General features: G+C 35.5%; 1 protein-coding gene and 3 long non-coding RNA genes across 45 annotated transcripts; 3 read left to right on the plus strand and 1 right to left on the minus strand.

The window, feature by feature from the left end:
* Nucleotides 1-432: 432 nt before the first annotated feature.
* Nucleotides 433-1,049, plus strand: LOC130747794 (cysteine protease XCP1-like). The gene has a single exon (XM_057600829.1). It carries the CDS (start codon nt 480-482, stop codon nt 855-857), a length of 378 nt encoding a protein of 125 aa, XP_057456812.1. The 5' UTR covers nt 433-479; the 3' UTR covers nt 858-1,049.
* A 7,929-nt stretch (nt 1,050-8,978) lies between these two features.
* LOC130747795 (uncharacterized) lies at nt 8,979-15,434 on the plus strand. 27 transcript variants are annotated; one of them, XR_009022497.1, is made up of 5 exons: nt 8,980-11,497; nt 11,683-11,792; nt 12,061-12,122; nt 13,074-13,141; nt 13,701-15,434. It is a non-coding gene; the product is annotated as an uncharacterized LOC130747795 (long non-coding RNA). The 27 variants fall into 27 exon arrangements; XR_009022499.1 differs by having other exon boundaries at nt 8,979-11,497; nt 11,683-12,128; XR_009022493.1 differs by having other exon boundaries at nt 8,979-11,497; nt 11,683-11,806; nt 12,061-12,128; nt 13,074-15,434.
* A 493-nt stretch (nt 15,435-15,927) lies between these two features.
* Nucleotides 15,928-17,850, minus strand: LOC130747797 (uncharacterized). 4 transcript variants are annotated; one of them, XR_009022508.1, is made up of 4 exons: nt 17,437-17,850; nt 17,077-17,259; nt 16,322-16,933; nt 15,928-16,172 (listed from the first exon to the last, which is right to left on the minus strand). It is a non-coding gene; the product is annotated as an uncharacterized LOC130747797 (long non-coding RNA). The 4 variants fall into 4 exon arrangements; XR_009022506.1 differs by having other exon boundaries at nt 17,134-17,259; nt 17,437-17,847; XR_009022507.1 differs by having other exon boundaries at nt 16,322-17,259; nt 17,431-17,849.
* A 1,136-nt stretch (nt 17,851-18,986) lies between these two features.
* LOC130747798 (uncharacterized) lies at nt 18,987-26,441 on the plus strand. 13 transcript variants are annotated; one of them, XR_009022515.1, is made up of 8 exons: nt 18,987-19,303; nt 19,369-19,418; nt 22,379-23,633; nt 23,960-24,322; nt 24,419-24,516; nt 24,998-25,178; nt 25,264-25,315; nt 25,642-26,441. It is a non-coding gene; the product is annotated as an uncharacterized LOC130747798 (long non-coding RNA). The 13 variants fall into 13 exon arrangements; XR_009022510.1 differs by having other exon boundaries at nt 18,988-19,418; nt 22,379-22,557; nt 22,838-23,633; XR_009022519.1 differs by having other exon boundaries at nt 18,988-19,303; nt 22,823-23,633.
* Nucleotides 26,442-26,973: the final 532 nt, after the last annotated feature.

A 26,973-nucleotide genomic window follows, 5' to 3' on the forward strand; every position in this document is an offset into this window, starting at 1 on the left:
TAATAATAATACACTGTATGAAATGTCGGCAACCCACCAAACATGAATGTAAGTTTATAAGGCAACCATTACTCCAAGAAAGAGTTATGAAAGGAGTAATGATATATACACACCTCTTTTTTTAAACACTCCATCTCCACCTCTTTTTATTTCTATCTCTCTCTTCTTATCATCTATCACATCTCATACTTTTTCTCTCTTACTTTTTCTTTTCTTCCTATCTCTTTCCTCATTCCACCTCTCCACCTCAAAAAAGAGGTGTGTATGAAACTTTATCCGTTATGAAAGAGTTACATATTAATATTCATATTTAGTCAGGCCAATTTTTTTTTTTTGAAATCCTGACAAAATTTTAATCGAATTGTTTTGGTTTTTAGGCTAATGGGCTTATTAAGTGAAATTGGGCTAATTGTTTTGTTGACAATGATTTAGGGTTAGGACTTGCTGTCCGTCATTCATTTCCTCTCTATTCTTTTCAGATGCTGAGAGCCGCTTTCACTCTCCTCCGTCTCCGCCACTTTCGGACGCCATGGCTTGGTGGCGTCCGTCTCTGCTACTCCGAAGGCGCGAGCCCCAATCCCATTCCAGATGGCTATATCCATTCTGAAACAGAAGCCAGAGAACTGTTTGAAAAATGGTGCAAGAAGTATGGCAAAACGTACACTTCGGAAGAGGAGAAGCTCTACAGGTTCAGCGTCTTCCAGGAAACTCTTGAATGGTGCGCCCGCGAAAACCAGAAGATCGATAACCCAGAATATCGCTACTTCGGCACCTACGATAATGCTGATCAAACCGAGAAGGAATTTCTGAGACGCGGTGGTGGCTGGAGGCCCCAATTCCCCTTTTTTACTGGATGAATCTGGAAAGTTTGTTAGTTGTCCTTATTTTCAGCTAAGCTTGACTTTTAATTTTCAATTTCAAGTTATTTCCCTTTCAATTTTAATGTTTCTTTATATGTGCTGATTGTTAGAATTTGTATTGTGTTTACTGGCGGCTTATGTACCTTTTAGTTTGTTATTTAGTTAAAATAATGCCTGCGACTTTGGAAATTTGATACTTTCTGGAAAATGATCAACCTGTTGTGGTTGAGGTTTAGATGCATGGGGGTGAATCCTTTTAGGGATACAAAATGGTGAAATGAAAAATAGTAGATCAGAGAGCTGTTTCCTTAGTGAACTGCCCATCCATATCTCATACCCAGCACTTCCTTAAGTTTTGTGGGTAGTCTCTCATAACAATGAGTGGGGATTTTGAATGACTTTGCAAGGATTTCTGCTGACAACTAAAAGCCCCACAAAGATTTCTCTGTACTTTGCAAGGTTTTCAGACCCGCAATCAAGTGAAAATGGAAGGTTATTAGCTGATAGAGTAGGTCTGTCACCTCTACTAACAGGAACCTTAATTAATTTGTATAAGCATGTCTTTGTTCCAATTGATCCATTTGAGATTAACCATGTTCTGGTTCTGGTTCATCACCTGTAGCTGTAGGTGATGAGAGTGAATGGTCAAAGAAGGACTTGAAAAAGGAACACTTTGCTGCAACAAGAATTCTGAGCTATCCTAACCAGAAACTATCTAAGAGATGCTCATTCATGTTGTCAAAATTCATTTAGGTAGAGCTTCCATCATGGTTGTGGTTTTGTGGATGATGTCCCAGCACCATCTTCCATGACGGTTGCTTTTACTGCTTGATTAGTTTGGAGGAGGTGGTGACTTGTAGACATATGGACGGGGTGGTGGAGGTGGTGATGATGGTGGAGGTGGAGGAGGAGACTTATCAACATAAGGTGGAGGAGTGAGGGAGATGGTGGTGGAGGGGGACTTGTAGATGTGGTGATTTATAGACACAAGTAGGTGGTGGTGATGGGAGATGGTGGAATGGGGATTTGTAGTAATATTGAGGGATTTTGGGGCCATGATGAGGTGATTTGAAATGGTAGGGTGGGTGTGGGTGTTGCTTGTGATGAGTTGGTGGTTTTGGGTGTGGATAGTAGTGGTGTGGTGGGGCTCCATACCATAGTATGGCTTATGAGTTATGATCATCAGCGGCAACACTAATAGTCATGAAGCAAAATGCTACTCCATAGAGGAGTTGAGGCCAAACTGAGGGTCCTATTTTCTCTCGGCGTTTTGTTTTGACTACATGCGAGTTACTATGGTTGCTTGGGGCTTATAGAAAAAAAACTTTGATTGCTTGGGAAAGATGGTTTTTAAACCTTTATATAGTGTTGCCTTAAATCATGGCTGCTTCGACAGGCTCTCTTAATGTTTTTTTAATTACATTAATTCTGGTTTTCAAGGTTGACTACCTTGCTTTTATAATATTTAACTTGATATATATATATATATATATATATATACATATATATATATATATACATATATATATATATATGGGCATAGTGGATTACTATGAGAGGTGAGAGGAGTTAATAATAACCGTTAGATTGTTTTGAGGATTTACTCTCCTTTAAAATACTCTTAACTGGCACATCCACTTGTTATCTAATAATTTTGAGACCTCACTCTGGAGAGCGAGGCACTCAAAACACACACACTCCATCAGAAAATGCATCACGCGCATATGTTGCATCTAGCTTTCCTTCTCAACCTCATCTCTTTCCCTCTTCCAAATCTGAAATCCCTAATTTTACTCATCTCTTCTTAATTCAAATCTTTATCCCTACTTTCTTCAATTTCAAATCCCTCTAATAGTGATTCCATCAATCAGCCCCAAATCTGTTTTAGTTTCCTCACTCTACACCATTCGAAACCTTTTACTGTACCAATTTCAGAAATCAATTCTCTCAACAATGGATTTTAATTGTGCAATATGAGATTCCAGATATCGCAGAGAAGGACTCATGAGGTTCAGAAGCACATCTCAGTCCAAATACATTTCACCCCTTCTCTTTTCTTGGTTCCTCCGTTAGATTTGAAAATTTTCAATTTCGAATGTTGAATTCCTGGGTCAAGTCATGTTTCTGAGGTTCTTTCCTGAACTTTTTTCTCTCTGTGATTGTGTCTGTGTAAGTTAGTATGTGATTCTTGGTTGGGAAAACCACGATCCATGGTACTGGTCCTCAAAGTTGTTGTTAATGTAGAGAGGGTAATGGACTTAGAAATGGCTGAAATGTAAGAATAAGAATTTCATCTATTCTTCTTGGGACTGGTCCTCAAATCCTCACATTTGTCTGGGAGTGGGTGCTGTTTGATCACAGTGTTTGGCTGATTGTTGACCATGATGCTGATCTTCTTTGGTAATGTGTGGAACCCTGTTGGGCTCAGGTTTTTCTGTCAGTGCTTTGCTTCTGTTGTTCCCAGTTAAGACAACATAATGTGCAAAGGTGGATCTGAAAGTAATTCCGTGACAATCCATGTGAAGCTCACTGGTGTTTCTCCATTTACCTCAATACTCCATTCCTTATTGTTGATGTGCCATGTGGTGCTCCCTGCGAAATTGAAATTGGCATTGAGCCCACTTGCTGAGATGGTCTTTGGGTATAATTGCTGCTGCAATGTTTCCTCTTCGCTGCTGTTTTTAGCTCTTTTTCTTTTCTTCTTTGTTCTGCTATGCTTCTTTTCTTTGTACTGGGTTGTGGCACCCTTAAGTGCCACCATTCTTTTATTCAATTTGGCTTTCCAAAAAAAAACGATCCATGGTAGAGTGAAGTGAGAGTTTTGTTATCAGAATACATAGAAACTATGTTTCTTTGTTGTTCTAATGCGACTTTCAAAACTTTCTTGGTCCATGTTTCCGTTGAATTTCTTGATGGCCTGAAAGCAGAATGCTGCAGATTTGAAATCTTGAAATTGTTTTGGCATTATCATTTGTTTATTCTTGAGGATTCAAAGGATTGATACTTATTTTTCTGTTAAGTGCAAAATACTATCACATTATATGATTTGTATATCTCAATATAATAATGAAAAGAAAAAAAATCTCTTAACAGTATATGATTTGTACTTTCAAGGTGTTATTTATATTAAAAGTGAAAATGAACTTGAATTATTATTTCAGCACGACGTTACTCTAATGAAAAGAATATCATATTGAAATCTTGGTTGTTCCGATATAGCGCAAAATTTTGCAGCACAAACTTCTCAACTATAGAGTTGAAACATGTTAAGATAGAAACGTGAAATAAGATCTTGATTGCATTGAGACTTTAACATATATATTGCATATTTAGCTATTTATGTTATAAAATCTTAATTACATTGTTTGGTTTGGTATCAAGTAAACTCAGATAAACAATTTTAATTTTATATTTGATTATTTTTATTTACTTTGATATATCACTATAACACTTGCCTAAATATTATGGCATATTTCAAATATTTAAAACTTTTTTACAATTACTTAAAAAAGGTATTAAGAATAAAACTATTAAAAATAGTTTTAAAATTACCCGTGCATTTACACGGGCTACTTACTAGTTAGATAATCATTTCCAATCCCCACGCGCATCTTCTTTCTCTAATTCCCTTCTCTCTCTGCGCCTAACTCATTCATGGCCACCCACTTGTGCTTGCCTTCCTTCTCGTTCTACCCTCCGTCGTCGCCATCCACCATAAAAAAGAAGTGCCCCACATATCTACTTTGTTCAATTGACATGAACTTCATCTTCCTAGTTTGACCAAAATATGATGCTAAATCAAAGATTCCCAATTTACCAGCACCATTTTCCCACAATTGCTGTATCCAATCTCACGCGGCTTTCATCATTTTGAATTTCTCATTCTCCTTCTTTGTATTTACCTCTTGCTTATCTATCTCCACTTCTCCCCTCATCCATTTTCTAAATTTCCTTTAACTCAATCACCACCCTCCGATGACAGAACCTCTTCCATTTATTTTGATAATTTGAGATATGAAAATAATGATGAGGATGGATGGGTAGTGTTAGTACCTCCTCCTCCAATTTGAAATTCCAAAACAAAATTGGAAATGGCAAAAATTGAATGGATGGACGCAATGGTTAGGTTCGTTTCGCAAAAATCTGTCAAAATTTGCAAATATGACCAGATGTCCATATCAATTAGGGATGACAATTTTCACCTGAAGATGGGGATCCCTGTGAGGACTGCCCCGTTTGGGGCCCCGAACTTAGGGAATTTTCCCCATGGGGACGAAAACCCCCCGGTAAGAATTTGGGGATGGGGATGGGGATCACTCTCCCTGCTCTACGGAGCCCCCGCCCCGTATATATAAATTAAAATATAATAACACACTTACAAATATTGAATTACTTATGATATAGTCTTCACTTTTTGGATGAGTTGAGTGCTAGAGAGAATATTTTGGATGTTGGAATTCATATTTTTTTTATAAGTTGAATGTTATACTTTACATTTCAAAATGTTTATTTTGTAGACTTCACACATTGTATGATGACTTAAATTTTATCATATATTTATATTGAATTTGGCATTGTTGCATTTCACTTATGGTGTTTAAATTTATTGCATGCATAAACTTACGTATTTTATATACTTGATTTTACTTTTTAGTGACATGTTAGGGATCCCGTTGGACGCGTGGGGACCCAGGGGGAGATGGGGAATGGGGTCGGGGTGAAAATCCCCCCCACATCGAGGAATGAGGATGAGGGTGGGGATAGAAAAGAGATGTGGGGACGGGGAGCGGGAAGGCACTCCCCGCCCCCGCCCCGCGGGTGGCATCCCTGAGATCAATGCCTTTCAATAAATTTTATTGTAATGTGATTTTTGGTAATTTTGCGTCATTTTAATCCATTTTGGGTCCATGAGGATCTGATTCTAAGGTTTTCGATCATTCCGGACGCAACAATGTTATTCGTTTCGCAAAAATCAGATTTGATCCCTCATGTGTTAATCTCAATTCTCACATGATCATGTCATGTGTAAGATCTAAACCTTTAATTTTATTTTAAAAAAATATGGGCATTTAATGGATACATGGAGAGAGAAAATTAAAATTAAGCGGGAAATAATATTGACCATCAGATTTAATTTAAATACTAATTAAAGGTTTAGATCTTACACATGACATGACATAATCATGTGAAATTAACACATGAGGGGATTCAAATCCGCAAAAATCATTCCAAATTTACGGATATGACCAAATCAATGTCTTTCAATAAACTTTTGAAATTAAAATTTGAAGGATTTCTCGTCATAAAAGTTGATGTTTGTTAAGATCCAAAATAAATTATTAATGCAGTTGATTGACTGCCAAGTTGATTATGTTCTTGCCCAAATTGCACTAGGTTGAGTAAGAACTTGATGCGCTCCTCTCCCAAGATACGTCAACTCGTTAAATCTGTTGTGTGCAGCGAAAGATCTTGAACTGATGAACAAACTGTGCTCTTTGAATATTGATTAATGGATAAACCAGTTAAAATAAGAGGAAGAAGAAGGCAATTGCGTGTTCTGTTTTTCTGGGTTGAGAAAGCTATTTCAAGACTCATTTTGTAAAGGTTGTGTGCCAACGTGCAGCCAGAGGAATAGGCAACGTGAGGAGAAAATAAAGAACGTACAATGGGAGTGGAGATATTTTCTATCAGCTATAAACAAAACATAATTAAGAACCAAATCCCTAAAAATTAGATAAAGACTTTGAAATCAAAATCATATAAGAAATATATATATACAGGGGAATGCTAAGAGCATATCCAATGCAAGATTCTTAGTTCTTATTTTTGAGCTAAGAACTAAGAACTGGGTTCTTAACCATTGGAGGGGATGACGTGAAGTTCTTAATTCTTAAAAATAAGAACTAGGTTCTTATATAAGGAGTTTTACTTTTTGAGTTCTTACCATAAAAAATTATTTTTTCTCACTTTATGAGTTTTATTTTATTACTTTATGAAAATAAAAAGTATAAATAATGTGGTTGGTGGGATCAAATGAAAAGTGCTAAAAATTAAGAACTAAAAACTAAGAACTCATGGTTGGAGCAAAATTGTTTGAGAGTTGTTTAAGCACATGTGGCAGTACGAGCCTACACGAATAGTGTTAAGAACTAAGAATTAAGAACTAACATTAAAGATGCTCTAACTTAATCCCACCTAATTTTGTGAAAGAGTAAATTAGCAACCAACACCTTTTTATTTGGACTAAAAACCCCAACCTTCTCTCCTTAAAAATAAATTTAAATGAAGGTTAAATATGTAATTTTATTATTAATTATTTAAATTAAAAATATAATTTTCTCTCACATCATTTAATTTCGTCCATCTCTCTTCTACACCACCTAATTTTTCTCTAATTCCCAATTCACGCTTTCTCTCTGCTATGTATCGTTCCATATGCATCTGGAGAAAAAAAATGGTGCATCAAAAGTAACCCTCTCGAAACAATATGTTGTAACACCGACACCACTAAATTCTATTACAAAATATTAAAGCGCATGGATTTTCCTTTTTTAAGATTTGAAATAATATGTTATACTGGATAAAGCATAAAATCAAGTCCATGTTATCTATTTGAACACAACCTCTTTATGTAAACTTTGAAATTCAACATAGCGATGAATATAAAATTAATTTTTTAAAAAATAAATAAAAATAAAATTACATAAATACTATATTTTAAACTATTTTTAAGGAGAGAGGGTTGGAGTTTTTAGTCCAAATTAAAAGGTGTTAGTTGCTAATTTACTTCTTCACAAAATCAAGTGAGAGTAAGTTAGCATTTCCCATATATATATATATAATATACTCTTAAAAATAAAATATCACTAAAATAAAATAAGATTTTAAATTAACTAAATATGAAAATTTCCAACAATATATTTAACTGCCGTGCTTACATATTATTGAAAAGTGATTTTTTTTTGAACGTTTGAAAAGTGAATTCTTGAAGTCGAGTTAGAGACGCTAAATCAAGAAAAAAGAATTTTTCCAATACTGTATATGAAATGAAATCAATGTTGGCTTAGTGGAACGGCCGGCCTTATCCATTTGGCCTTATCCACCTGGGGCATTTCAAACTTTAGGCTCATCATTATTTTTATTTTTTTTTTACCAAAGATTTAACAATTTTATAATTTGTTTTCTCTAATATTCTTTAAATATTTATTTATTTGATAATTTATGTACATTAACTTAAATAAATGTACATAAATTTTATAATTTGTTTTCTCTAATATTCTTTAAATCATATAAGAAATATATATATATATAAATATACTCTTAAAAATAAAATATCTCTAACATAAAATAGGATTTTAAATTAACTAAATATGAAAATTTCCAACAATATATTTAACTGCCGTGCATCAACCCACATCTTATATTTATGTTATTTGATTATCTTTTAGATTTTTAATAATACACAAGTGTGTTTTTTACCCGTGCGTTGCACGGGGAATTCGTCTATTGTATTTGATAAATCGATCGATATTTTAAATTATAAAAAATTTAAGATACTAAGAAAGTAAGAATAATCATAATAAAGATGTAGATATTTAAAGAGATTAATTTCTATGCACCGACGGTGTAAAAAGTTTTACACCATCATTCAATCACAACCTTCCATTTCCAATTTTTAGATATTCTTAAATTCAAAATTAATTGTAAGTTAACAAAATGGAGGGATGTGATTGAATGATGGTGTAAAACTTATTTACACCGTCGGTGCATAGAAATTAATCTCATATTTAAATAGCATAAATTCAGACACTCAATTCTAGTGTTTTGTAAAGTTTTGCATATATGAGGTATAACTGAATTTTGTTTGCGAAGATGTATACCCGTGTTACATAAAAGATATTGCTTTTGTGTTTTAGATATGTCACAATACATAAATATATAATTATTGTTTACATTATTAAAAGTACACTTAAGTTATATAAATTTTTTTTTCACTCGTACAAATTTTCATTTTTCATGTAAAATGTTCCTTCCCCGTGAGATCTCGTAACTCAAATATGTTAGCACTAATAAATTTATAGTACATATGTATTAATATTTTTTATTCCTCATACTATTCTTACTATCAAATTATTATAGTTATATACTTATGGCTATGGCGCTGACTTTGAATAGCTTGGCGTAAGGAGATGTTTAGTGATGCTTTCTGCAAGTTTTTGATATGTCTTGGGTGCTGTTTCATGCTTACGGCTACTGCTGCTACTGCTATTGTCTCTTTTGCTGCAGCATGAGGTTGTTTAGTAAAACTTGTTGGTAACTCCTTATGGTAATTCCTTGCTGGTATGGGGGTTGGATATTAGGACCAATTGCTACTGCTGACTTCCTCAAATTCATTTTTATTATTCTGTGATTAATTGAGAGATGGGGTATGTGATACAAGGATGTGAATCTATGTGCTTGCTGCTGCTCGAATTCTTCTTTAGTTTCACATGTCACTGATTTCTTTGGTGCTCTGATGTGGTGTGTCCTGAGTTCCTAAGGTTCAAGATACACTGCTGTGTTCAGGTCTAATTATGCAGACTTTGTTATGCACTATGAGGACTGTGGAATGGTCATTTGCGGGTGTCTTTGAGGTGCTGATGTGTGGTTTAATACTTGAAGAAGTGTGCCTTGTCTTGGATCACATCTATGAATCTATGATGGTTGCTGATTGTTGTATTCTGTTTTTTTCTTTTCTATTAGCTTTAAATTAGATTTATTTTGCTGTCCTTTTATGTATGTGTTGCTTGATGTGAGTTTCTTAGTGTTTTTTATGACTCTTTATTTGACTTTCTTTTTTGACTCTTTGTTTTAAGCTTACTTGGGAGAGCTATGTTCCCAAGTCTCTTTTATTATATCTAACTTGATTATCTTTTCAAAAAAAAAAAATAGTAAGAGTCATAGAGTTTCTGAATCTTCTTTCACTGTGTTGTTGTATCAGACTTTCAGTGCAGCAAACTCTATCCACTTCCACCCCAGGTAAAGTTCATATATTTTCCAATTCTAATATGTTTTTATGACTATTTTACCTATGTCTATGAAGCATTTTCCTCTTTTGCTGCATGTACCTTAGTGTTGAACATGTGATCATTTCTTAAGTTTCTCACTTTGCAAATAGGAAACTGCAATTGAGGACCTATTGGGGTTGTGTATAAGTCAGTGGACTCAACTATTCCAAAGAAATTTCCTATAGGTATTTCCTTTGGGCTTTCTGTGATATTGTGTGTGTTTTGAGGTTTATGCTTCCATTTTGAGGGAGCAGCTGATCTGGAAAATAGAGCAGATAAGCTCTCAAAGGGCCAAGAAGAGCATAAAAAAGAATACCAGACAATTCACAACCAATTAACTTGGTTGGGAGAAGAATCAGTAGCAAGCTGGCCAACAGACAATTTCGTCTATGATAGAGGAAGAGATGGAGGCCAATCCATTTATGACGGTTGATCTACATGGCATTTAGGTTCATTACCTCTCTATTCCCTTTTTAAAGTGTGAAACAAATATATAATTTCTTATCAATTGGAGGGAGGATTGAAGTAAATACTTTACTGATGCCTTTAGGAGAGTATATTGGTGGCAATAATTATTTGTATCAATAGGTTTCTTTGGCCTCTAAATTTCAATTCAGGATTATGCCTAGATTTTATATTGCATTAAAATCAATATGATCAAACAAGATCATAAGCTACTGCTTATCACTTAGCAGATTATCACTAATAACACTTAGGTTTGCTAAGCTGATATAAGTCAAATCATCCTGTTCACGAAAGACCTATCATTGTTAAAAATTCTTTCATTGTTCTTTTGTTCAGGAGCTGTGTTGTTATAACACTTAGGTTTGCTAAGTTGCTTTTAGGGGAAGACATTTCAGGTGCAGGGAATGGTGTTTCTTCTACATTGGCTTTGTCAAATGCCATAACAAACCTGATTGGTATATACCTCATATAATGCAAGTTAAACTAAAGGGGCTTTAATGATATGCTTGATAATGTGGGTTTCTTCTTTACTTTGGATACTGCCGTGGGTAATTTATCTCTCTTACATTGTGTTTTATATATGATTTTCTGCAAATGAAGTTTGTAAGATAAGCTTTTTGTTATATGCAAAATTAATAACCGAGGTAGAAATATTTTTGTTTTTGCAGCTCTGGGCTTGGATAATCTATATATGGAGTATTGAAGATTGATGATACAAATTATAGGTTCTCATAGAAATATGGTTATGAATTGAATAGTGTTGTTAGAACTAGATAGTGTCCTCATTCATCAAGAATTTCAATGGTTCTTGGACATGCCCATGTGCTATGAACTTGAGCCAAATTTACTTTTTGTTGCTTTTGTATTGAACCAAATTTACTTTTCTAATTGTTGATCCTACTTCCGATGTTCCTTTTCTCTTTTGCTTACTTTATGGCTCGAAATTTGCTTTCTTCTGAACATTCTGCGGTCCTTACATCTTTTTCCTCCTTTATCTGATTTTGTTGCCCTTTTTTCTACTTTCCTGAACATGAACACGCAAGGTGAAAACTTTTCAACATGATTTCACTTTTCTGCACCAATTCAAGTCAGACGTATACTTTGCCTGAATTTTCCCAATATAAGGTACTCCAATTGGACCTCTCCCTCCTTCCCTTCTCTCTCTACCTCCTCTCTTGGCAGAGTCCAACGGTGTTGGTATCTATCCTAATTCCTAATTCACTGGTCGATCCTAATTCGTCGACCTTGCTTTTGATTTTTGGATTTATTTTTCTGAGACCCTAATGTGGAATTTTGGTTGATTTGTGCAGACATTGAAAAGCTGAGGATACTGGTGAACCCAACGTGTTCTGAAATCCAACGACGACTTGAAATCTCTCCGGACATGAGCGATCTTATCTGATGTGAGTTTCTTTCACTGGTAAGCTAAGTGATGTGAGTTTCTTTCTACTGTTTTATTGCTTTTTCCTAGATAGATTTATATTAAATTGATAAGTTTTATCAATAATTATGAGTGCTCAATTGCTCATATATCAACTTCGATTTTGACGCTTTGTTAAATGTGTTGCTTTATGCTTCTTATTGCTAACAGGTATATACTGTCGCTCATTTTTTCAAATGAGTCATTTTTTTTCTTATGCTTTTATCTGAATAGACTAATAATGTAGGTGTATTTCCATGTTATTTAGCTTGAAGACAAAGAATGAATAAAAATCTCCAGTCTTTATGATGCACTATGGCAACCTAAAAGGTAGAGGTCAGTGAAGAGTTTTGGCTGTGTGATTTTACCCAGGACCAATTTCATTCTGTTAATTAGGAGAAAGTTGTGGGATAAGAATCACCTTCTTTTTTATTTGTTGAGATTTTATATCGTCTGGCTGTCTTTTTTATCAGTTCTAAGTTTCTTTCATAAACCATTTCATTTATCTTTCTATATCAATTTTTTTTTTGCAATGTCTTTCTATTTTTGTAGGTTGTCACGTATTGTTAATGTTCCTTATGTTTCTTTGGTTAAACCAATGTAATAATGCCCCATTGACCCTTAATCGGGATAGCTACTGCAAATAAGACAAACTACTTAAATTTCTTTCACCTGTGTAATCTTTGCCTTCGAGTAACATTAGAGAGAGACAATGATCTTCATGAATGCTTGGTTTGTGAAAGCTATTCTGCTTCACTTCATCTTCATGCCAAAGAATGGTTGGCTTTTAGGTTGTTCCTAATGGCAAGTTCTTAGTTTCGATTAAGAGAAATTGGTACTACTTTATTGGTTGTAGAATGAAACCTGATGTGGAAGTTTCTTTAGCTACCCCAGATGTAAGGTCAGAGAATGATGTAGGCTGATAATTTTATCTTCTCTAAGAACAAGTGTGATTCATACTGATGTTACAGATTCTGAGAGAGAAAGTTACTTACATTCTTTACTCAATCTTGAACAAGAAGACTGTGAGTGGCTATGAGATTCAAAACCTGACGGAGTTTCATATGATAATCCTTCAACCCCTTCACAAACGTGATGGTGTAAAATGTAAATAGTTAGGTTGGATTGTGGTTTACTACTGAAATATGATTATAAGAACTCTCATTTAAAATTTTGGTGATTTTGTTTTGGATAAATTTTGGTGATTATTATTACTAAGCAAACATCCAGTGATGACCATTAACTTATCTATTTTTTTTTTGTTTTTTTACTTGATTTCAGGCTCTGAAGAATATGAACACTTGCTTTGAGCGTGCAATTCGAAACTGCATTGCACTTCTATGCTAAAGGTAGGTAATTCTTCTTTACATAAATGCGATTGAGAATTTGTGATATGGACAAATGATTTAAAGGAAAATGCATGTGCTTAAAACAAGAGTCATATTAAGAATGAGATTTTCTGCTAAACATAATATTTTGAATCAGTTAAGTGTTGATAATACCCTTAGTAAAAGTTGACAAAGATGGTTTCTGCGATAAAGCAAAGGTAGATGATAAGTCCTTTTCTTTCAATTCCATTTTCATTTTCAGTTAGTCTAAGCATCAATACGTGCTTCTTTTGGTAGATTGTAGATAACTTTGGTTCAAGGTAAAGAAACAAAATATGGATGATGGAAATACTGAGCTTTCTGATAAGCTTTCAGATAATGTTCTGTTTTCAAATCTAGAGTCATCTAGCAATTTTCATGCTTCAACATCAGTGAATACAGTGACTGAATTGTCATGCACCCACACTCATACTTGCAACCCACCTGGCTCTGATTCTACTCACACACACACATGCTACCACACACACACCTATTTCCTATATAAGGCACTCCGATGAAGATTTTTATGGTACACACTCAGACCAGCACACACGAAGATGAAGAGGAAAATATTGGGTACCAATAAGCGAAGTGGTGGTGCTGGAGGCACTGAATGAGGGATTACTATTCTTCTTTATTCATCTCATGCGGTGACCTCGAAGGTTTGTTTCCTTTGAATTCCCATACTTTTATGTTTCTTCCATCTCATAGCAAGAACTTTCATTTCATTCAGCAGCAGCATGAACTAACTATGGATTATTGGATTTCATTTGGAACTAGCAGAAACTAACAAGAAGCACGCCATAAGGCTTCCTGTCACTAGGTCTTTTCTTATTCCAATGCAACAAATTTAACTTTTCCAGAAAAACCTTTTCTTCACACTAAATAAAGAAAGAAAGCTTACTGATATTTATATGTGATCCTTTTCTACTGAATTTTGGACTTGAACTTGGCTCATATGAAACCCATTTCATATGCATATGTTAGTAAACATAATTTCATTATGGATATACTGTTGGCAGACCCTTAAATCAACATTATTGGGTCCTTGATTAGTTGTGTTTCTTATATCTTCTATGTATATTTTTTCCTGCACTATTATGAAGTCCAAAATTTGTATTTTTGTGAGTTTGTGTTTTAAGGTTTATATTTCCTTTTTGGTATAATTGATGGAAACAGAGTAATTAACAAGGAGTGAAATCTAAATCAGAGCGCAAGTAATCAGTGGAGAAGAAAGAGAAATCAACAAGAGGCAATCAAATCAAATGATCAATTAACAGTGTAGGCATTGCAGTGCGATTACCAAAGATAGAAAGAACTCTGAATCAAATTACAAGGAAAAGGATCGCGCATTAATAATCAACATGGGCATATAGCTTTAATATGATATTCTTTTCCACTGCAAACATTTATTTTGCTTATTAGAATGATCAACATATATTTATATGCTTGCTTGATATAGATATTATAAAAGCCAAAATAAGGAAATCACAATAATCCTCCATTACAATCCATCACTTCTCTTCACCTGCGATTATGGTTTTTCCCTCCACGGATCCACAAGATTGGCCCCTCCAAAACCAAGCGATCTCCTCCATTATGTCCTTCCCTACAATGCCCCATTAACACTTCAGTTCACATCCCGTCTACCATGGCCAGTAAGAGGACATTTCTCCCATATCTATTGTCAATGACGAAAATGGTATGTGTTTTACTGACGCCTTTGGTTATTTTGATTTTATTCAAATATCAATCACCTTACATGGGCATGATCTCATTTGATTCTGAATTGTGGAAGGTTTTATTGTCTTTACTCAATTGTCCCAAACAGGATGCTATAATTTTTACCTGAAGGTTGCAATTTTTACCAATATATTTTATTGGTATGAATTTCTTTCAAACATTATGGTTTACTTGGATTGAATGGTTGTGAAAAGTTTACTTACTACAACAGGTTGTCAAGAACTTCCAATTCCGGATCACATAGACATTTATCGCCTAACTAGGGAAAATGAAGCCTCTGACATGTTTGGAAGTTGTCATATGATAAGGAAAGGCTGACATCGGAAAAAGAACTTGAAACTTTGGAAGCCGAGTGTTGGTTTTGCTGCATGGTTGCTATAGATGAATTAAGTTGAGAGTGGTATGGGGTTGTTAAATTGTGGTGTAGTAGTCCCACTAGGATCCAAGTTTGTAGGATGTCATGTAACTGCCTATTCAACTATGTAATTTGTATTAATACTTATCTAATAAAGTGTACAAATTTTGTAGTTGATTTGAATGTTTCGTTATTCGTCATAATTTTTCAATACAATTTAATTTGTGTGCACCGTCAGTTTAAACTTTTTTTTTACACGGTGATCCAATTGAATTTCGCCACATTCACAAATATGTTTTGTTTTATTTAAAATTGAAGGCGGAATTTATTATTGCACCTATGTCGCATGTTGTGATTGGTTGTCAGTTTGAAACTGTTTTGCACTGATAGTGCATATCAATTAGACTCTTTTCAATATTAATCACTTAATACTTGGGTGAGATATAAATTAAATTAAATATGGTCTACATTGACACTTGTATCTTATAGAAACTAAAAACAGGAATTATAATAGTTTAAATTACTATTTGAAGGAGATAAAAATTTTGACATATTGCATTTTGATCTTCAGATAAATATTTAATTCTAATTCGATTATATTCTCATTTTCATTAAATTATGTTACGAAATTTTATCAATTGCATTATTAATTTTTAGTATATTTGATTGATAAAAAGTTAATTATATTTCATTAAATATTATAGATTATAAAACAACACATGTTTTAATTTAAAAAAATCAGAGACCCCGCACGGGTAACTACCTAGTATATAAACAAACATCTACAAAGTGCAACCCTCAGCACCTAAAAAAGTTACATTTGTGCGGTTCCGACGATTAAACGGCTGCTAGTTCAATAAGTTGAGTGGTTTCTTGTAATGCTGCTTTACATTCAGCACCCGCTGACTCGCCAATCTGCATATTGAAAATACCAAACTAACTTGACTGACACAGTGACACTAAATCATAGGGAACTTTGCACAAAATATACTTATACAGTTTCTAGACTAAAAAATCAGAAGAAAAAAAAAAGGTGGCCATAAGCAAATAATTGCCTTCTTCACCTGCTGATCAAATTCTGTGAAGTTGTAAATAGCAAGGATAACAGTAGAACTTGCAAGACTTCCACATATTAAGATGGAACCACACACTGAGCGCTCCAGGATATGAGACACCAAAAACAAACCAGGGATTTTCGGTTTTTGATCTATTAAGTTTTGCATTTAAAGAGTCCTGCAAGAAAAATGCAATAACCAAACAAATAAAATAAACAGCAATCTAATAAACACCGCAGGCTTATTCAGTCATCATTTAAATAAAACCTGAAGCAGTGAAATCAGTTTCGGCATTCATTTACAAGCCTATGCATTATATAATTTGATTTTAAGCATGCGAGATGTATGGTTCTTCAGTCATATAAAAATCCAACAGAAGACAAGCTATAACTTTATCAACTAGTTTTCTTAAGTTGCTACTTTACTGACTTCACTTCTGCTAAGTTGTTGTTAAAAAGGAAGGTAAAAGAATTTAACTTGCCTGATAATTTCTGACCCTAAACAGCCAAATCAAAGAGTGCCTGCTTGGATGAAAGTGGTCAGATTTAAATGGAGAACTCTGTCCATAATAGCAATGCTCAACAGAAACCACAGCTGCTCCAAACTTCTTTGCCAGAACCTCTATATGTTACAAAACATGGGTTTTCTATTCATATATTTGCTTTATAAAGCCACAATGTATTCAAATAAATAAAAAATTACTCTTGTAATGTAGATCACTATGATATATAGGACTCAAGCAAAGCTACTACTTATGATCTTACCTCTTACCTTTGTTCTTACCTCATTAACCAGCAAAAGCTACTAGTATAGAAACTTACACCAATATAGTCATTTCTTATCCCATTGCATGAATAGTCACCACAGATTACTGAACAAATGGGTCCATCAGGAATCGGGAAATAGTCAAGGAACTCATAGTAACGTTGCTGGAACTTGTGGTAATCCTACAGCACATAATTGAAAGGAAAAAAAGTCAAAACCTTGCTTTCTCAAATTGCTGCATAATGTGATATTTCATAAGAACATTGAACCAAATTGCAATATAAATTATAACATTGAACCAACCAGGCACCTAGTAAATTGCAATAAATATTAAAACATTGAAACAACTTAACTATAACCTGGTTCTTGTTAATTGAAAAAGCGCTCAGTTCCTGAAATTAAGTGCCATTTGCATTAAAGAATAACATCAGTCAAACATGTAGAAGCTTCACATCTGTTATTTACATGTGCCTTTGCTTGGAAGGTGTGGGCTAAGGTACTAATGTGGCTTAACCTGTGCCTGGTGCTTATTGATGATCCCTGTAACCACTTTCTGCAATTTGTGGAGAGCTGCACAGTGTTGAAAAGGGGAGGACCGGAGGACTTTCCTCAGTTTGGCTAGCTACTGTTATGGTGCTTTGGAATGGAAGAAATGGATTATTATTTAGAGGGGAGGCTGTTGAAAGTTCAGATTTGGTGGACAAAATTAAATTAAAAGCTTGGAATTGGCCCCGGGCTAGGCAGAAGTATTTTAAGTATTCCTATTATGAATGGTGCAATGAACCAATGCAATGCTTGCCTTAATTCACCTTGCAGGTTACTGATGTTGATGGAAAATTGAATTGGTTTGATATTGTGTGACTAAGTGGCTGGTTATTCACGTAATTTTGATGGTTTAGTGGTCCTTGGTATTTATGTTGCAAATCTTGTAGACTTATTCCATGTGCTGTTATTCACGCTGTATTGACAGGGATTTGGTGGAATTGCTGGGACCATTTTAAAGCTTTGGTAGTGCAATGTTATACATTATCATGGCTTGGCTGTGGTAGTTGAGTATGGTAATTCAACTGAAGTTCCAGGAGCATGCTGATACTGTGTAGAACTTGGTTAGAAGGATTTGATGTTCACCTCTATATAGCAGTGTTGGAAAGACTTAGGAGCAGCTGGTGTGTTAATGATGTACTAATTTATGTTGGTCTTTACTCCTTGGAAGTGTCGTTTTGATCTTAGTAAGAGGTACTCTTTTTCCTTCATTAGTTTTTTCCAATGGGGTTTTTCCTAGTAAGGTTTTAATGAGGTCTCTTCCTAAGATCTCTCTTCCTTAAAGGGGTTGGGGGTGGGTTAGCTTAAACTTATTTCGTTATAGTCTTTTGTTGCTATTATCTTGTCATTTTATCTACTCTTCTCTTTTGTATTGGGTTGAAGTACCCCTTGTACTTTCATTTAATATACATATATTGCCTATAAAAAAAAAATGTAGAAACTTCACATAAAAATAATTAAGGTTTGTAATGAACCAAAATTGTGGGATGCAAGCCCGGAGAAGGAGAAAGTAAGTTAGAGAAGAGAGAAGAGCAATCAGATTATGGAGGCATAAAATGAATTTAATCCATGTTTTTGTGTATATATAGTTATGACTAATTTCAAGATATGAAAATTCATAGGGTCTATATTGGATTAGAGAAACTTTGCAGTCATTTATGTGAATATAGAAATATAATAGGACCAGAGATATTTTTGAATAGTGCATAGGACCAAGCTATAATTATTTTCCTCAACTAATCCGGATCATTCAATTAAAATAATAGAAAATCAGTGGTTAGGAAAGGAGAGTGGGGCCCCTGTCCCTTTTTGTATTTATTTTATATGGGATAGATTGAAGCAGAATAGCTATTAAACGATTATTTTAGTACAGAAAACATACAAACCAAACAGACCCAACAGGGTTGGCATTAGGGTTAGGAATAGCTGTTCAAGCCTTCTCACTTTGCCCACCTTACCGCCTACCTTGTTTTTTCTGAGACACAAAATCTCAAATCAAGCCATATCCTCTCCCTTAGATCGAACGTTCGTCTCTGGATCGAATCAACACACACAGGAAACGGCTTCTTGGGTGACCAATTGAAAAAGGAGACACGAAATCTACATCAAGAGCTTACTTCTTGCCTCCTCTCCCTTAGATCAATCGAACGTTTCTCTGGATCAAATCAACACAGACACTAAACGGTAAATATCACATCTTTGGTGACCAATTAATGATTAATCACTATTGTCCTGTTTTTTACTTTCAGGCTGAGAGATAGAGCTCAGCAATTGCTGCTGAAAACAAACGATTCTTCAAGTAAGCAGTCCTAACAGAAATTTTGCTGCAACAATCTTCACATTTCAATGTTTCAATTCAACTTTATTGTTTACCCCATTATAATTTAGGTTTTTCCAGAGAGTAGGGGTGGGAATAGGCCAGACCGTTCGTAGGGGCCTATGACCTAGCCTAGCACATGTCCAGGTCAGGCCAAATTGGTAAATAAGCAAGGCTTAGGCTTTTTGAAAAGCCTATTTAGTTAAAAAGGTCAGGCTGTAAGCCTTACAGGCTTGATGTTTATATATTAGAAAATTATCATAATATATTGATATTACATACTTATTGACATTTTTATATATTTAAGCAAATTGACTTATATAATGATTCAAAGTTATAAGTCTATTTAGAAATAGATATATGACGTATTTAAATATCTTAATATGAAGTGTGATTCTAAATTGGTTCTTTGACTATAAAAAACCAACATAATCTCATTTAGTTTCATCTCTACCTAGTAGCTTATAATATTATAAGTCTGATTGTTGAGAAAATTATTTTAGTATAATTTAACCCATTAGCTTATAAGTTAATAACTTATCGGTTCGGATGGGTCGGTTGACGGGTTGGCGGTTGAAAAAAACATACGCTTCCATTTGGTTTAGTTCGGTAGAGTTCAATTTAGGGTATGAACCGACTGAACCAACTCTTAAACAAAACAAAAAAGTTACCAGCCCAACCCCACAACTCACACTAACTAACCCTAACCTACCATATATATTCAAAATCTATACTCTCTCAAAAACCCTAGTCTCCACCACTTCTCTGATTCTCTCACTCAAGCCTCATCCGCCACTCCACCACCTCTCTAATTCGTTCACACAAGCCACCACCTCTCTCAATCAAGCCTTAGTCGCCAATTCACCACCTCTCTCACTCAAGCCTCAACCGCCAGCCCACCACCTCTTAAGCCTCAACCCTAGCCTCCAAGTCCAACCATCGTGTATCGCACCAAGTCCACACTACCACGGCTCCACCTCCTTCTCCTTCTGAGGTGGAGGAAGCGATCTCGATCGTCACGACAGAGAGGTTTCATCGCAGCGAAAACGATCTCGTCGCGGCGGAGGGGTTTCGTCGTCATTTGCGGTGGTTCCCGACTTCCTTCGTTCTCTGTCCTCTTAACCCTTCTCTCATCTGTTTTAGAACTTGGAAGCGTGTAATGGTAGATCTCGGCGTCGACGGTGAAGACGTTTTCGGAGGGAGGCCATGCAGCACTATTGTTGTGAATATTAGAATCTAATATACATAAATTACTTGATAAGTCAACATAAATGACATTATAACATTACAGATCTATCTTCAGAAACGAAAGAAATACCAAATCAATCAAGATCTTCACAACAATAGTGCTGCATGGCCTCCCTCCGAAAACGTCTTCACCGTCGACGCCGAGATCTACCATTACACGCTTCCAAGTTCTAAAACAGATGAGTGAAGGGTTAAGAGGACAGAGAACGAAGGAAGTCGGGAACCACCGCAAATGACGACGAAACCCCTCCGCCGCGACGAGATCGTTTTCGCTGCGATGAAACCTCTCTGTCGTGACGATCGAGATCGCTTCCTCCACCTCAGAAGGAGAAGGAGGTGGAGCCGTGGTAGTGTGGACTTGGTGCGATACACGATGGTTGGACTTGGAGGCTAGGGTTGAGGCTTAAGAGGTGGTGGGCTGGCGGTTGAGGCTTGAGTGAGAGAGGTGGTGAATTGGCGACTAAGGCTTGATTGAGAGAGGTGGTGGCTTGTGTGAACGAATTAGAGAGGTGGCGGATGAGGCTTGAGTGAGAGAAGTGGTGGAGACTAGGGTTTTTGAGAGAGTAGAGATTTTGAATATATATGGTAGGTGTTAGGGTTAATTAGTGTGAGTTGTGGGGTTGGGCTGGTAACTTTTTTGTTTTGTTTAAGAGTCGGTTCATACCCTAAATTGAACTCTACCGAACTAAACCAAATGGAAGCGTTTGTTTTTTTCAACCGTCAACCGACCCATCGGATTCCAGAAACCTTTTCTTTTTAGGATTTGCGCTTGCAATCCTAGTACGGCGACTTCTGCAGAAATTGATGTCATTTCGAAGACATTGGTGGATGAAGAAGAGGTTTATACTTGATTTTGGTGCCAATCTGATTTTTCTTAAGAAGTCTATTGTTAACGTCATTAGGTTGATTGGGCACAGCAATTTGAAGGAACTATTGAAAGCTCAGGTGGAAAGACCTGTTGAGGGAGATAATAATGAAGAAGATAATTTTGTCACAAACATGTTTAGTTGTTGCCTTGCAACTTTGAAGTGTCCTTGAATAAACACAACATTAGGACGGGAGGTGCCATGCAGGATGAAAAAACTTTTCTAAAGTATTTAACTAAACCTTTAGGCTATGTATTTTAATTAAAAGTGTATCTGATAACCCTGTTTGAGGTAATTAAGGCATGAGTGACACACCTAATTCCCTTGAACATGATTATCATTTAGACTTGTAATTGATTTTTGTTGCCTAACCTTTTGGTGAATCCTTTCAAGAAGTATTATCATCTCGGAGCACGCCCCCTATCCAAACGTTGATTTTTTTATGCCCCCTTAATGTTAAGGCAATTAACTATGTTGGTTGTTTTTTTCCGGTTCACTTCCAAGTCTCCTCACTTTTTATGAATCAGAATACCTTTTGGCATTCATTCATGTGATGATGTGATTTATTATGTCAACAATGTATTTAGTTTCACTCGAAACTAAACAGTTTCTTAATGACTTTTTTCATTGCATAGAGTGCACATTTGCAAATGAGCTTTACATTTCGTATGTTCATCTTTAGCTTCTCTAACGATTTCCCATGCTGAAATCAATGGGTTCATATGAGCCTTTTTTTTATTATTAAAATCTCAGGTTCTAAGTGTTGCAAGCAGGCTGCTGGCCTATCATCCCCTTGGTTAAGTGAAAATTGTTTTTCTTTTTTTACAGTGCAAATTAGAAAAGAAATCTTGATCTACGTCCAATAGCAAGTTCGTCCACCATGTGGCTGAAAGCCTTTTATACTAGGACGACTAGAGTGCAACATGAAAAGAATCATTAAAAGATAGGGTTATCACAAATTTTATGCTATGCTCTTCTTAGAAGATGAATCATCTTGTTTACAAAAGGTAAAAGTTGTTCATGGAAGGGGTCCTCTTAACAAGGAATGCTTACAGTTCTTGCCCAATTTATAGCAATGGTTAATTGATACCTAATATTAATATAAAATAATTAACTAGGTGAGTTCCTAGGAGGGCCTTTAAATGTTTGCATCAAATTTTAATTGTATGTAATGATGAGCTGTGCATATAAAATCACACTTCATATAATTAGAAAACACAATTTTGTATTTCTTTGTAATTTGATTGAAGGTTTTGAACAAGCAAAGCACAGATTTGTGTGTGGCAGGTCTGGGAAATACATGGATCAGGGTCGAGGATATGGATGTTGGTCACACTTCTCTGTTTTTTGTTTTTATGTTTAAAGCTATGACTTGGAATGTAAGGTGACCCGTTGCACTGGGCTTTGCTTCAATTAAAAGGGATTTGATTTCTAGACATAATCTGTCCTGTGTGGTGCTTTTTGAAACTAGAATGAGGGGTTCTGATGTGGTCAATATTGAAGTGTTGCCTGCTTGTAAGCAGATGTTGCACACCAAGGTTTCTTGTCCGAAGGGATCCTATATGGAGTGGTATCGTTTGTGTATGGGAGCCTGAATGTCTTTACTAGAAGAGACTTGTGGGAGGAGCTCCGTGGTTTTGCAGGAGTGTTCTCTGGCCTGTGGATAACTCTAGGAGATTTTAATGCCTACTTGGTAGCTTCTGAAAAATGGGGAGGTGCTGGTCCAAATATGGTTGCTATGCGTGATTTCAAGTCTTGCCTTGATCATTGTAACCTGATTGATTTGAATTTTAAGGGACTGCCCTTTACATGGGAGTGGAAACAGCATCTTGGGTGACCAATTGAAAAAGGAGACACAATCTCACATCAAGAGCTTACTTCTTTCCTCCTCTCCCTTAGATCAATCGAACGTTTCTCTGTATCAAATCAACACAGACACGAAACGGTTTGTGACCAATTAATGATTATTCAATATTGTCCTGTTTTTTACTTTTAGCCTGACAGGTAGAGCACAAGTTGAGCAATTGCTGCGATACATTATTGAAGAACCACCGGAAGATGCTGAAAACAAACGAGTCTTAAAGTAAGCAGTCCTAACAGTAATTTTGTTGCAACAATCTTTACATTTCAATGTTTCAATTCAACTTTCTTGTTTACCCCATTTTAGCATCTGATGATCAATCTATAATTTACGTTTCCATTCATTGCGTGTGAGATCTTTACTTGTGAAATTGATGTCATTTTGAAGACATTGGTGGATGAAGAAGAGGTTTATACTTTGTTTTGGTGCCAAATCTGATTTTTATTTGGAAGTCTATTGTTAACGATTTTTATTTGGAAGTCTATTGTTAACGATTTTTATTTGGAAGGTATGGTCATAATGTAGAAACTTGTCCTTTGATTGGGCAGAGAAATTTGAGGAACTAGTGAAAGCTCAAGTGGCAAGACCTGTTGAGGGAGATAATTTTGGGCCATGGATGATAGTTAAGAGGAATTCAAGGCAGCCGGCGGGAAGTATGAGGGAAGGTGCGGCTCGCTACCACAAATTTGGTTTGGGAGGAGACCGCGGGCAGAGTTCAAGACCAAATTTGATGTGCTTGCAGAGGAGCCTTAGGTTCTTAATGAGGAAGGTTGGGGAGCCTCTACAGGAAGGTGTGAACGCTCACAAGGAGTTGTATTGAGGAGTTGGAAACCTGGAGAAAAGTAATGATTCAGTCACCAGATAATAATGATTTGATCCTGATTTGGAGCCTCTTGCAGGCAAACTCATAGGTAGTGATGAGATTCTTTGTTAATATGTAGTTTCCCATGATTTATCTTTAATTATAAGCAGTTAATTGTGACTCTTCTTGTATTTCCTTGCTTTAGATCTTCTATACATATTTTTGGTAGAAACCTTTGAAACGGTCAACTCTATTTCCATGCCTCAAATTGCGGGTCATCCATCTTTGCAGGTCCTTGTTAAGGTATTTAGAGTAATTTTATCCTGCACGTGCATATTTTGCCATTTCTTTTAAGTTGACGAGACTTTTGATTCTCGATGGCAGGGATCTCCTTAAATGGTGCAGTAGGATTACTGGTTTAGGTTTTTGCTTTGATGGTAGCTTATCAGAAGAACAATATGATTCTTTGTGTAAAGAAATCTGATTTTTTGTTTGTTTTTCTTACTATTTTCTTATGATCTAATTCATATAGCCAGTTCATGTGTTGCTCGTATTGTATCAGGCTATTGATGTATTTGTGACCTTTTCAACATCATTTAAAAATGAGCCCTTGTACCCCTGACAAACCAATAATTGAGGTTTTATTTTAAAAAAATTGAAATGCAGTATTTTGTCACAGATTTAACCTGTACGTAGAGTCAGCTGAATTCAAAATTTCAAAGATTATTCTGTTTTAGTAGAAAGGTCTTATTGTTCTTGACTTTGCTTTATATTTCATGTGCAGTTACCTGAAAGTAAAAAAATATTTTGTTGAGATCCGTAGTTCTCTGTATGGGCATTAGAGCGCATAGCTAGCTCTGTCAAGTATAATAATGACCTAGTACTCTTGGTGGAGAAACTGGTACTGAGAAGACTACACTTGTTCAGAATTGGCTTCCATGCTTGGTCAAAAGATTACTGTTTTGGTATGTTACATATTTCAATTTCTATTTTAGTTTCTCTTTGATTTGAGATTGGATTACAAGTTCGTTTGAGTGACACATGATGCAGTGGTTTGTTGCCCAGAACTCATGTCAACAAAGTGATGTTGCTGACTTGCTAGGTGAGTTTAAGCCTGTAGACTTATCACTTTGTAAATGGCCCAGAATATAATAGGAAAAACTTGTGCATGTTTAGACAATGAAGATAGATGACAATCTAAAGGAGTACACAAAACAGTAGTATCCTCATATTACAGTATTAGTAGATATGACTAATTAATAACTAGGATCCTATACATAAGACTACTAATTAAACCAGTAGATTAGATGAGTGCATGACATTCCTGCTACTTCTTCATTTTCTTATCCCTCAACTTCAATTTGATCCTTTCTTCTTCTTCTCTCTGGGAACTAACTTTTGTTCCTTTTCAATTTTGAGGTATTCCAGCAACTCTGGGTCATTTGGAGGTTCCAAATACTCTTTCTCCTCGGCATCCTTGTTAGATTTTGCCATCTTCCCGAGCCGGTCAACACTCTGATTCCCCTCGCGGGGCACAAACTTGAACAAAAGGTTGTCAAGTTTATATATTTTTTTGTATGATAGTATCTTGATTAGGGACCGGATGTCCCAGTGATTTTTGAAGATCTTTGTCGTGGTTAAAGCATCAGCCAAATCCTTATTGTCTAAATAGACAATGAGATTTTTGCAACCCAATTTGGCAACGGGCTCTTTCAGAACATGGGGAATTCCTTCTATGATGCAATTCCGTTCAGCTATGTATGATGATTTCTGATGGCTGCTCGTGTATTTGCGGTTGCAACCGTACAGCCAAGTGCAGTTGCTGTCCCTGAAGATGGATCCTAGATATGACAGATTATTTTTCCAGTCATGACCTCCATCAGCATTCAATCCGATATAGCCCTTCGGGGGTATTTCGAATTGGACCATCTCCCTGTAAAATAGGAAAACAGTACAGATTTGTAGAAGCAATTCTAATCAATTAAATGTTGTTGATAGAATAGGAATATGTATCTAATACTAAGGCAGTATGAGCCTAAAAACAGTACAGATTTGTAGAAGCAATTCTAATCAATTAAATGCTGTTGATAGAATAGGAAAACAGTACAGATTTACTAAGCCGTGTTGAAATTCACGAAACGAATGTAAAGCACAGCTTAGCGGTGTTGAAATTTAAGATTGTAAACCACAGCTTAACTTTCAAGCGGTGGAAAAGTTGAAATCATGAATTTAAAGCATGCAATTCTCGAAAAGTTAACTTACTGTTCTTCCTCCTGCGTCCCATTTCCCTCCACGGGCCCAGCAGCAGCTTCACCAGATGCAAAACGAACACACTTCCATGTTCCGGCTCCAATCAATCGTGCTCTTGTCAACCTCAAAAGAAGTGCCATTTCTAGGGTTTTGCTTCTTCAGGAGTGTTGAGTGATGTTGAAGGTTATGAGTTCCTATTTATACTAGTAACTAGTATACTAACCCGTGCCATGCACGGGTAGTATTTTCTGAAATTTTTGTAAAATTATTATATTTGAAATAAAATTATATTTGAACTATTTATCATATATTCATAATACTTAATTCTCTTCCGGTTGTATCTTTTTGATGTATAAAAAAAATCTCTTCTACTTGTTATACAGCTAATTAATATATAATATGGCTTTCAATATCGTATTAAGCTGACAGCATTGATATAAATATATTTTAAATGAAAATTTAGATTATAAGAAAATAAAGTGACTTGTGCGAGATGCACGGGGAGTTTTT

The sequence above is a fragment of the Lotus japonicus genome, chromosome 3 (assembly GCF_012489685.1).
Source record: "Lotus japonicus ecotype B-129 chromosome 3, LjGifu_v1.2".
Taxonomy (NCBI): domain Eukaryota; kingdom Viridiplantae; phylum Streptophyta; class Magnoliopsida; order Fabales; family Fabaceae; genus Lotus; species Lotus japonicus.

Excerpts from the sequence above, each read along its gene's own strand:
- LOC130747794 (XM_057600829.1), top strand. The coding sequence starts at position 480 with ATGCTGAGAGCCGCTTTCACTCTCCTCCGTCTCCGCCACTTTCGGACG.